At 49.7% G+C, this 12,543-nt stretch overlaps 1 protein-coding gene across 2 annotated transcripts in view; it reads right to left on the reverse strand.

Annotated features, from left to right (window-relative positions):
- Ppfia4 (PTPRF interacting protein alpha 4) overlaps window positions 1-12,243 on the reverse strand; it is a 49,204-nt gene extending 36,961 nt beyond the window's left edge. For both annotated transcript variants that reach the window (XR_008719074.1, XM_055598094.1), the window contains exons 1-2: window positions 12,130-12,243; window positions 341-980 (exon numbers count right to left, since the gene is read on the reverse strand). Coding sequence is in view for 1 of the 2 variants with exons in the window: in XM_055598094.1 (XP_055454069.1) it covers window positions 341-574 (234 nt within the window). In the remaining variant the exon portion in view is untranslated. The remainder of the gene's footprint in view (window positions 1-340; window positions 981-12,129) is intronic.
- Window positions 12,244-12,543: the final 300 nt, after the last annotated feature.

The raw sequence follows: 12,543 nt of genomic DNA on the forward strand, positions 1-12,543 counted from the left end.
AACCAACTTCCTTGACTCCTCCTTCTGTCAACTCTTGGTCTCTGGATGTGGGGTTTTTGTTGTTTTTTTTGTTTTGCTTTATTTTTTTTCCCAGTCTAGGGTGCCACCTACTGGTAGCCTGGGCTCCCTACTGTGGGCACTCATGGCTGAATTTTCCATCTGCATTCATTTCTCCAATCTAGGCAATGATACTTAGGAGGAAAAGGGTTTATGTAGGAGCATGGGGACAAAAACACTCTTCAAATTCCCAGGATCTGATATGCAAATAGATGCAGAAATTGAAGGGCCAAAGGTGTTGAATTCAACGGAGAAGCGGGGAGGGGAGAGTCTGTAACCTTACCTGGGGGAGGGCAGAGTTCAGGTGGCGCTGGAGCTGGTCTCGCTCGTGAAGGGCATCCTGGAGCCGGCTCTGTGTGGCTACCAAAGTCTCCTGACTCTCCCGAAGGGATTCTAGCAACTTCTCTCGCTCATCTAGCATGTTCACCATCAGCTGCTCAAAGTTGGCGTCAGCATCGGCACCATGGGGGAGTCCCAGGGGGTCCCCCTCATTGATTGTGGGCATCACCTCACACATGATGGGGATAGACTGAACCTTCTCAGTGTTGGGCCAGGGGGATGGGAAGGAGCTCACAGGATTGGCACCTGCAGAAGGGCCCAGGGCATGGGTCTCGGAGCAGGCAGTGCCGGGCAAGTAGACAGGTGGGTAGGGGCTTCTTCCATGTCATCAGTTGCTCTTGCTCTGAAAGGAGCCCAGGGCCTGCAGTGTCCCTGTGGAATGGAGCCAGAAGGCCTTGCTTAACCTCTCAGGGTTGGGGCTGGGTGCCCTGTGTCCCCACACAAGCGGGAGGCATCGGCGTGTGGCCATGACAGGCTGGGCGAGCAGGGCTGGAAGGCAGCCCTTGTCTTAGACTGAGCACCAAAGCTTGGCAGAATCCCAGCTGGGTCTAGCAACACCCATGGTTTCTGGAGGACGGTGTGGTCTGTGGGAGAAGAGAGTGCCATGAGGACCAGCTGAAAAGAGAAGGGAATCAGGGGAGGGGCAGAGGCAGAGGAGGGAGCCCTGAAACCGGAGGAAGAGAGGATAGGGGGGTGTTTGCACATGCCCCCTTTCAGGGATTCCTCTCTTTGGTGGCACCTTTTTAAGTTTTCCCAAAGAATGCACATGCCTCCTGCCTAGCCCCAGTGTCTGCAGCCCCTGCCCCCCACCCCTTGCAGCTGTCAGAAGTGCAGCCCCAGTGGTTCCCCACCCACGTGGCTTGCTGGCCAAATATAGAAATGATTCAGTCAGCGGCAGGGGAGCAGCCGGTAGGCTGCCTAGAGTCCTCCTGAGACCTGAAGGTGGGAGGAGAGGAAATGGGGTCTCCGTCCTCCCACACAGCCTTCTTTCCCACATTCAAGCCAAGGCAGGCACAGAAGGGGTTAAAAGGCTTAGTGCATGGGAGACCACAGGGGCTGGACTCCCTTAACATGGCTGAGAGGCACAGGCTGGGCAGTGGAGCAGGCAGAGAACCCTGGCCTGCTAGGATGCCCATAATGCAGGGATGAGGCCGGCTTGTCACTGCCCACTTCTGAAGTCCGCCAAGGAGAATGCACGCAAAACTAGTAGCTTCATAGCCTCCACCTCTTTATTGGAGACTACATGACAAAGAAGCCACAGGTCCATATGGGGATAGGAATGAAATGGGTGCTTCCAGAGGGAGACCCTGTGTGAGGCAGCCCACTCGTGGCTGACAATCCACCCCCTTGGCATAGGTAATCACCCACTGCTGGTGCTACCACAAGTCACCAGCCAGGTCAGGAGCCTGTGCCCAGCGGTCACAGCAGAGGGAGGCTGGACATGGTAGTTGGGACACAGCTGGGAATTTCTCTGCCCCCATCAGTGCTCAACCTCCCTGTCCAGGGGTAGGCTGCTAGCTTCAATCAAGTTCTCTGAGGGAAAATCTCAGGGTGCCCACTGGAGGAGAACTCTGAAACCACATCAGGCTCCCAGCACAATGGTAGGTACTCTGGAGACCTATGTAAGTGGCATTGTCCTTCCTGCTCCACCCACCCCCTTTCTAAAGACATTGGGCAGCCTGTGTATTCTTCAGCAGGTGAAGGTGGGCAGCTTGGAAGGGTCAAGATTCAGTGTGAGTGAGAGATCAGATACAGGCTTTCCAACAGGGTTGAATCCAACAAGGGGAAACAGTCCTGATAAAACAAGCAAAAATGGGGGACATGTGAGGAGGAGGCAGCCGGAAAGCCCCAGGACTCACAGTCATTTCCAACGGCACCACAGCTCAAGCCAGCAACCACAAACACACACACAGGAGGACGAGGATGCAGACAGGCCCTAGGCCTAGGACATACACACAAGCTCCCAGATGGAGAAACAGAGATGATCTTGTCTCTTGGGGTCCTTTCCACCAGATGGACCAAGGTGGAAAGTCGTGTGGTGAGGTGGCCCCTCCTCCCTCAAGCCCTGTGTCAGAGCAGCTGGGAGCACAGGAGATGGACTGCAGCTCCAGTCTGATCCACTGCCCTAGAGGATGCCAACAATAGCAATTTCCCCTGCCCAGGGTTTCAGAGCCCCTCCACCCTCCCTGAGTGCTCCAGGCTGAGACTGAAGGCCCCAGTGCCCACCTTCCCTCTCCAAACTCATCATCAGAGGGCTTAGATCCACACAACCACTTCATTTTATTTTTTCTTAGTTTGTTTGTTTGTTTGTTTTGAGGGGATGTTTGTTTTTTAAGCTTGGAACAGAGAAGGCTGAGCCAAGTCCCCTTGTGTAAAAGCAGTCCTGTGGACAAGAGCAGTATAGAGCTTGGGGTGTGACTCAGTGACACAGGGCTTACCAACTATGTGCAAGGCCCTAGCACTAACTAGAGGGAGTTGGGGGGAGAGGGAAAAGACGGAGAGAAAAGGCAATGGGGGAAGGAAGAATATTCTCAGCAACTCAGCACCCTGCAGATGGCTTTAGCGCCGGATTCCCAGGGAGCCTGCACTACAGCACAAAGGAAGGAGTATAGAGCCAGGCCCTAGGAAATCTGGGGTACAATTTGAGCAGAGTCCAACTGTGTGAACTTGGGTATGGCAACACACCAGAGGCCTGGGCTGTAAGATGAAGTACAGGCCTAGTTCTGTCTGACTTTGAAGAGAAAGCACCCTATCATGGCAGAGAAGGAATTGTCTTCATATTGGGCAAAGGAAAGCATGGGGGTAGTGTTTAAAAAGCTCCTTCTGTTCATGGACATAATGACACCCCATCTCATCTGAAAGGTTTCTTTTAAGAATGATGCTAGAGTCCACAGGTAAAAGCATAACAGTGTAAGGTGCTGGCTGTGTGGTCCAGCCCAGCTTCCCTCCATCCGTTTGGCAATACTGACAACTCAGAAACTGACTTTGCAGCCAAAAACCTTTTCCCAGCCTCCCTGCAAACCAGGTGCCAGGTGGCAACTCCACTTCCTCTGACTAAATGGCACATAGAGCTGGCTGAAGATGACCCCAGAGAAAGGTGCCAGGCAGAAACCCCTCAAGAACTGGGCAGGACCTCCTATCCACCCTAACCACTACACATGGAAGTAAGCAGAAGCAGCTTTAGCCACATGGGGACACCTGGCTTCTCCAGCTCCACAGCCGGCTTTAAATAGTGCAATTATCATCTCAGCTTAGCAGAAGCTGCAACTCCCAAACTCACAGGTCTTGATTCAGAGGCGAAAGTGCCAGGCCCCAAAGCCAGCATTTGCAAGGGGCTTTGCCAGGAAGGGTGTGGGGCAGGCTGTGAACAGCAGAAGGCTCATGAGTGAGTGAGTGGGTGTGAGTGTGTGTTATGAAGGGAGGGGTGCCTGAAAAGTAGGGCTCTGCCTGTATAAACATAAAAGGCAATCTCTGAGGCATCTTTGGCTTCCCCAAAGTCACCCCCATTTTCGCCTAACAAACAGGAGGGATGGACACTCCAGTCTGACGCTCTGGCTGGCTGTATGTTCACACTGCCGTGGCTCCCTACTGGCTACCAGATGGCAAGCCCCCACCACTTGCCTAGCTCAGCAAAGGACACAGGGCCACGGCAAAGCTACTGGAAGTGCCCAAGTGCACAACGAGCTGGACAAAGATGGAGCATGAGTAGAAGCCTCTAAAGTCAACAAGAGGAGGGTCTTAGATGCCCTAGACTAAAGGAGGATGGGAGTCTAAAGAATGGAGGTGGTGACCCGGAAAAATGATGATGTTGCCGCTATGATGTATAAGTATTTATCACATGCTAGGATGGTGCTAACTTTAAATCGCTCTTCCCATGTCCCAGACATGAAAATTGGGACTCGTGGTCACATAAGCAAGTTCCTGAAGATACACAGTAAAAGGAAAAATCAGGATTAGTGGGTAAGTGTCTTTCGGGCACCTTGTCTTCCCTGAGAATGCCCTGTCTCACACCTACCAGGGCAATGATGGCCTGTGAGAATTAGCTTGGGCCCTCCCTCTGATATTCTCCTCAAGCCTGGGGAGGGTGTGTGCCATCATGTTCACTGAGGTGGTCATTTGTCTCCAAAGCTTCATCCACGTACCCAAATCACTTCCTTCTGCCTTTGCTGGCTCCACAGAGATTTATAAGCCTCCCCTTGTGTCACCCACCACAAGCTCGCCTGCACACTCCCACCCATACTTTTTTCTGACTCATGGCATCCTGTAATTCCATCAATGACCAACTGCCCCTCCACTCAGAGTGTTCAGCACCCTTCCTCCTCACCCAGAAGCTGCTCCTCCTCCAGGATGATATCTATCTAGTTCAGCACACCTGAGACCTTTCCTGGCCAGCGTCCTCTAAGAAACTTGGATTGCCCAAGCTCATCCCACAGGTCATCCACAGAGCCTTGTCTGATCCCCTCCCAACAGTGAGGGATGCTCTTTACAGACCTATACTTATTCTTCTTTCTGGCACTGGCCTTCCTTTAGATCATCTAGATCTGCAGACCCTACGTAACAACCCAGACAGCTTTGGAAGCCCTAATACTAGGTTTTCACATGGAAGAAATCAAGCATATGTGTGATTTCTAGAAGTTCATACCTGATAAGACTTCAAGAAACTCCAAGGAGGAAATACTGGCCCAGGATTAGGGTCATTTAATTTGCCCTCTAAAAACCACAGCCCCTCACCAGCAACCTGGAAACGCTCCTCTCTCTAAAGGCTGTTCATGAGACCCTGGAAAGACACTTGTTCTCTCTGGGCTTCAGTCTCCCTCTGTGAGATGGGAGTAAGAGCTAGCAGCCCCTACTTCAGGCAGCTGACAGAAAACTGTAAATCACCATTCATGAAATGCAGACATCACTTCCTGGCAATACAAACTCTGTTTTGATTCTCAGCAGCAACATCTTTTGAAGCCCCCAAGATTGAACCCACCACAAATAGTGTCAGAAAATCAAAATCTAACTTCAAATAGCCATTCTCAGAGAATTAAAGTCTTGGAAAAGACTTACTTGGTAGTTGCTAGCAGCCTGGCACAAACCCGTCAAAGGGGTCCAGTTTGCTGCACCTCCTGTTAAGACCAGCAGTGAAATTTTGTCTCTACATTTTGGGTTTCTAAATCTGACAAGAAGGACATAACTCGCAACACCTCAGGGAGCTCACAGGTTGTCAGGGGGCTCGCAAGAGACAACAGCCAAGAAGGGTTCTGAAAGGTGTCAAATAAGACCCACAGCTTCCAGCATCAGCCTCAGCACCCCTCAGACCTGGAACATTTGAGTGCACAGGAGGGGGTACTAGCTTACCCAGCAAGCACTCTGGGTCAGAATCTCCGAACTCCAGGCTTCCAGTCACTCCCTAGGAAAATAGCGATTGGTTTCCTCTTCCCTAGACAGTTCATGTCACCTCTGTGAGAACACAGTGCACCCACCAAGCTAAGTTCTCCACAGTGGAGGGAAGCACTGCGGACAATCACACTAGAACACTGGCAGAAAGCAGGTCTATCCTGGACACACCGCTCAGTTCAGTTTCTCTTCTGTGACACCAGTTCCAGTGACCATGACTCCATCTCTAACTCCAAAGGCTGCAAACTGGACTTTCTGACATAGTACTTCCTTTCTTTTCTTTCCTCGAACTCAGAGATCCACCTGTCTCTGTCTCCCAAGTGCTGGCTTTATAGGTATACTTTCAAGGATAGCCAGAGTGGAAACAGTATGACCAACTTAAAGGGCTCTAAACTATCTCTTCTTTATTGATCTTTTTAAATTCTATTTGTTGTTCGTGTGTGAGGCCAGGTGAGCATATGCCATGGTATGCTTGTGGAGATCAGAGGCAGCTCTCAGAAGTCAGTTCTCTTCTCCCACTGTGGGGTCTGAGGCTCAGTCTCAAGCTGTGAAGTCTTCATGGAAGGCACCTTTAAGTACCAAGCCATTTCATCAGCCCACAAAACTCCTTTTCTTATTTCAATCTCATTGATTACAAATCTGCCCATTTTACAGGACACTTGATTAAGGTTTCATTTGTATTAAAGGGATGCTGGTCTAAAATGTGGTTTAACAGTTCCTGGCTTAAGATACTAATACAATTCTCCCATTTTACTAAAATAAAAAATTTCAGCCAGAGAGCCAGAACATCAATTCAACAGAACAATAGACCGGGGACAGTCACAGCTAACACTGTGGTCTGTCAACCATTTTCCACACTCCAGACATCTTGCAGACACTGAGGACAATGCTCAGCTTCTCCATCTCTCATCACTGAGAACAATTATTCCAAGCATCTCATATTAACCAGAGCCATCAACTGAAACAAGTGTTCTCAAATAGTTTTCAAAAGGGAAGCAGCAAAGCAATGTGTATGGTATATTTGGAAAATAAAAATCTTTCAAAGCCAGGGATCTGTGTAGGACAAATGTCCAACAGGGATCTCTGGCATGGGAAAAAAATAAATGCTCAGAACCACTGCATTAGTGAGTCAGTGCTGAGACTAAGGAGCTCTCACATGGCAACAAACAGCCTGGTCAGAGTGCTGACAGGTGTCAGGATAAAGCCTCAGAGTCATGAACTACTGAGAAATGCAAGCCCTGTAAAAGGTGTGTGTGCATGTGTGTGTGTGTGTGTGTGTGTGTGTGTGTGTACATATCTTTATGAAAGTGAGAATGAGGATGTCATATGTCTTTATGCAGTCAAATATGTGAGCATATAGTCATGAGAATGCTTGGTATATATGTGTAGCCATGAAAGAGATAGGGAAGAGAATGAGAATGTGGTAAGAGTGTAGCCATGACAATTGGGGCCTGAGAGTGTACATGAAAACCAGTGGGTATATAAACATGTCATAAACATCAGAGTATGGTCATAACAATTGGGGCCTGAATGTGTGAATGAATGTGTGAATGAGCTGTGAGTTCAAGGCCAGCATGGTCTACAAAGTTAGTCCCAAACAGCCAAGGTTACACAGAAAAACCCTGCCTCACAGAGAAACCCTGCCTCAAAAAAATAAATAAATAAAAATAAAAACAGTGAGTGTATAAACATGTCATAAACATAAACAGTAAGTTATTACCATGTGGTTATAATTCTGTGTCAGAGCTTATGACTATATGTGATGGTATGTGAGCATGTGCATAGTCATGAGAATAAGTATGGTAATGACAGGCATAGGCATCTAGGCGTCCAAAAGTCTTACATGCTTCTAAAAGCACGGTAGGGCCATGAAAGCTCATGCATATGTGTGTGATCATAAAAGTACGCTGCTGGTCATGACACAGTCTAAGTGAACCTATGTGAGGCTACCTGAGAGGAAAGGAGACAAGGGTGGGGATGAAAGAACTAAAAACTCTTGTTCCCGGTGTTTCTGCCCCTTATGAGACCAACAGATTTAGACACACCACACTGGTCTTGTGTAAGCTCAGGTCATAGGAATGGGCCTAACCCTCCCTTTGATTATCTCAGCCTATTCGGGATGCACTGCAGGGTCTCCAAGCCCAGGCAGGTCTCTATGTCCATGAGAGAAGGCTGGCTTCACCCTATGTCATCTCTTAGAACATCAATTAGTAGGGATCAGGCCTAGCCGATCTCAGACAGCCAGGCTTCCCAGCTATCCACTCAGCCTGACTCTTCTAAGCCAAACATGGAAAAGCATTCTTCTGAAGCAACCACCAAATCCATTGTACCTATCACCTGCCACCCAATCCACCCCCCTTACACACACTCCTACCTGTAGCTGCACATCTGCCATCATGGATCCCCTTCACATCTTACTCAGAAATAAGGAGCTCATTAGGTGGGGACTTCCCTCATTCTCTGGAAGATTTTCTTAAAGTAAATGAAATCCTATTTTCCCCCTGAAAAGACAATTATTTATCCAAAAACAATGACCGTGGAGACACATCAAGTATGCAGAGAACTGCACATCAGTAATTCTAGCATTTGAGTATTCAAGTTCATCCTCAACTACATAGCAAGTTTGAGGCCAGCCTGTGCTACATGAAACCCTATTAAACATACACACACACATATTCATAATATGTGAGACATCAACTCATTGGCTGGGCAAGATAGCAACAAAGACCTCCAAATGCAAACCAACTACTTCATATGACAATTAAAAAATTACTTCAAAGCTGGGCATGGTGGCACATACCTTTAATCCCAGTGCTCAGGGGACAGGGGCAGGTTAATCTCTGTGAGTCTGAGATCAGCCTGGTCTATGTAGTGAGATCCAGACAGCCACGGGTATGTAAAAGAGACCTTGTCTCAAGTGTGTGTGTGTGTATGTGTGTATGTATGTGTGTGTGTGTGTGTGTGTGTGTGTGTGTGTGTGTGTGTATTTTGAAGGAGGGTAGAGAGATGGCTCAGTGGCTAAGAACATTCACTGCTCTTCCAGAGGACCCAGGTTCAAGTTCTAGCATCTACATGGCAGCTAACAACACTGTCTATAACTCCAGAGTTCTGGAGGATCCAGTGCCCTCTTCTGGCTTCCGTGGGCACCAGGGACACACATGGTGCACAGTCACACTCACAAACAAAGCACCCGTACACATTAAATTTAAATTTTTAAAATTATTTAACTGCCAAACAACATATGTTACATATTTTTCTATAATTAATAAAATATGTATGGATAAGATATACTAAATCTGTACATTTGTAGTATCATTCAAGGTCATAAACCTAAACCCTAAAAGTCTGCTTAGGGATTTTCATGTTATCTACAGTCAATTCCCCCAACAGAATGTAATAACATGGTACTGAGTCCCCAGGCAAGTCTCTGCTGCAGGTTAAATATCTTAATTGCAAGGAGATCCTGCCTTATAAAACCCAGGGTACCAGAAGACAGACCATGTCAATTCAATTCAATACTCACTAAGGAGTACTATTACAGACACAGAAAACTTGTAAGACACATCACAGATGTCTCAGAATACAAACATACCTGTACTTGTTTGAGAACAGCATTTGATAAGCCTCTGGTCTAGACTGGGGTCAGTGCTCGGCACCACCTGGGGTATGAGCAACTGAAGCTCTCTCAGACACACAGCTGCCCTGTGCTAGAACTGACTTCTGGGACAGCAGAAAACAGGGGAAGGAAGAACCACACAGCCTCAGCCCATCTGAAATCTGAGTGTTCAGCCAGGCTGCAGTCATGCTTGTGTGAGGAGGCAGCAGCCAGGGGTGGACAAAAGCTGAGCCTCAGGGTCTGCTGGCCTCAAGTCTCATATAATCCTCTCTTAGAGCCCCTTGTCCAACTGTTGTTCCCCACCAGCTCTATCTCATTGACATTCTCTTGTCCCTAAGGACCGTTCCCACTTCAGCAGTACAGAGCCCTTCTCAGACTGGAGAATTCAAACGGGTTGTGGTCCTGGGCAAATGTGTGTGTGTGTATATACATGTATGTATGTGTATGGCTCTCACCATAGGGCTACAGCCCCTCTGAGTGTGTGTGTGTGTGTGTGTGTGTGTGTGTGTGTGTGTGTGTGTATGGCTCTCACCATAGGGCCATAGCCCCTCTGAGTGTTCTTGACTCTGGTGGCCACCCGAAGTGCCACACTCCTGAGAGCCAGCACCGCATGCCCTCCAGAGCTAATTATAGGTCAGTGAGCTAGCAGGCCAGAGAGGGGGACAGATGGTAACTTATGTGGTTGCAATACACACTTGTCTCTCCCTCGTCCCAATGCCTCCCTCCATTTCTTCCAACTCCTTATGTGGAAACCAGACACTGTGACAGGTTTTACTCTCAGTCTTTCTTACTCCTCATTTCCAGCACAAACATTTGCACAAGCACACACATGCACACCATGCATGCACACACACACACACACACACACACACCTTCACACAATACTGCTCAGTCAGCACAACACACGTTGCTCATAGAGCAAACCCTCCACCGACTTACACAATACAGCTCTTGGAGGCCCAGGGGAGAGTATTTCTAGCATAAGGAGGCCTCAATTAACTTCCCTGTATTTTAAAGCCCCTTTGGCACCAGCTCCCTGGCCCTCCCCAGCCTTCAACCCTTTATCATCATCCCAGCCCAACCACCCATTGTCTCCCCAGCTCTAGTCCTACCATCCTCGGAGGCTCCAAAAGGACCCCCAGCGAACCCCCATAACTCTTTCCAAGTCTAAGAATTCACTCATTACTCAGAGGGGACCCACAAGCCTAGCTGCCTAACCTACTCCTCCAATCCTTCCATTACAAGCCAGCTGCTGGGGCAGAGCTCATGTACTGACATCATGACATGCTCAGCAGCACAGACCCAAACACCTCCTGATGAGAACTCTCCTCCTGCCAGCACCCTATACCCACACATTTCCTGGAGATGGTGCCTCTACTGCATCGTATCTAGGCCCTCACCACCCCCAAAACCAATGTACTATCCCTTATCTCATTACTTTGAGACATCATTTATCTCCGGAAGCCTCCTCAGACCTTAGCACAAAATCTAAGAAAATAGCCAAAGCAAATCATTCAAGCTGTCAGTTGTACTAAAGACTATCTGGCCAGTTAACAGTGGCGGGGATTCTGTGCGTTGAAATCGGTTGGGGTCTTTTGGGGTTTTCTGACAATCCACTAGCAATGTAACTAAATTGTATATAGGAAGATGTATGCCTACTTCTGACACCATTCAGCTGTTCCAAGTATCTAGCATGGCGTCTGGCATGTAGTAGGTGCCCAATAAATGTTTACTCAATATTGAAAAAAGTACTAAGAGCCAATTCCAACAACTCTGGAAAGGACTGCAGGGAGTCCCTGAAACCTGGCTCCTGGAGAAGCCTCCTTAAGCTCACAACGGGAGGGACTCTTCAAGCTAAGCACAGCCCCCTTAACCACTTGCTCTCCACAAACAAGTCCTGAGGAGCTGCCTCAACTCTCCTCCTCTCCAACACATCTCTCTTCAAAGGTGACATCAGCACCTAGTGGCACTTGGTCCTAGATCCCTCCTCCTTCTCAAAGAAACCACCTACATTTCCAAGTCCTCCAGCCCGACCTCCCTTCCTTCCCACCATAAAACCCTCAATAACCATGCTGGCAAATACCTCTACTGTGTTCACTAACCAGCTCCTCATCCCACCCCCACCCCCCAACCCCCAGTTCAGGAATCCCCCTATTAAGAACGTCTTTCCGTGCTGCGCCCACCTTCATCCCCACACCCAACCAGGCCTCCGGCTGGCCATTCCTTTCACCCCACCACCCCAGCACTGCGGAGATGGGGGCATCTCTGGTACGGCCTGACATCCTGACAGTTCAAGGAATGCAGTAACCAAGGGCCTAAAGAGGCACGCAGGAAGGATGAAGACCCCAGGAAGAACGAAGACCTCAGCCTCTCATAAGCGCTTGCCCAAAGGAGCAGAGCTGGCCCCCAAGCCCAGACGCGCTTTTGCTCCGACTGTCCTGGAGAGAATGTGGGGGCGCAGTCCGCCCGGATGCCCCCTCCCAGGGAGCAGATGCAGCTGAGGGAGAACTCCACGCCCTCCCTGCAAAATGGGCATCGACCCCATCCTCATCCCCAAGGGCACAGGGCACAGCAAGGGCGAGGGGCGACGAAACCCGCGACCCGCAGAGACACATCCAGACCAGAAAAGGTTGTTTCCCAAGGCGAACTAAGAGACTCCTCGTCAAACTGTTCAGGGGTGCTGGAGCTGGGGAAAGGGGTTGTCGTTCCCCGTGGAGTGGGCTGTGGTCGCTCACCTGCGTGGAATAGCCGAAGGCCCAGCGGCAGCAGGGCGCCGCCCCCGACCTCGGCAGCGCGAGGCGTCCTAGAGGCAAGCGCGCAAAGGTAGCTGCAGCCTCCGCCGCCCAGTACCCCGGCCTCAAGGACCCGCCCCCTTCCTCCGCGGATACCCCGGCCCCACCCCCCAAGGGCGGGGCCTGGACGTCTCTCCCTAGGCCACGCCTCCACACCCGCGCGCTCCCCAGCCCGGGTTCACACGTGACAAGGGCGCTGCTTTGATGCTGTGCGCCATCTTGGTTGGGCCTGAGAGAGGAGGGCAAGCATTTAATCTGCTGGGTGTTTAGGCCTCAGCACATCCTACACGCTTCTACCCTCTTGAATTCACCTTCCCAAGTCTAACCTGTTCTCTAAATGGCCAGTCGTTTGTCACC

This window comes from Psammomys obesus, unplaced genomic scaffold (genome assembly GCF_907164565.1).
Source record: "Psammomys obesus unplaced genomic scaffold, mPsaObe1.curated_primary_1811, whole genome shotgun sequence".
In the NCBI taxonomy this organism is placed as follows: domain Eukaryota; kingdom Metazoa; phylum Chordata; class Mammalia; order Rodentia; family Muridae; genus Psammomys; species Psammomys obesus.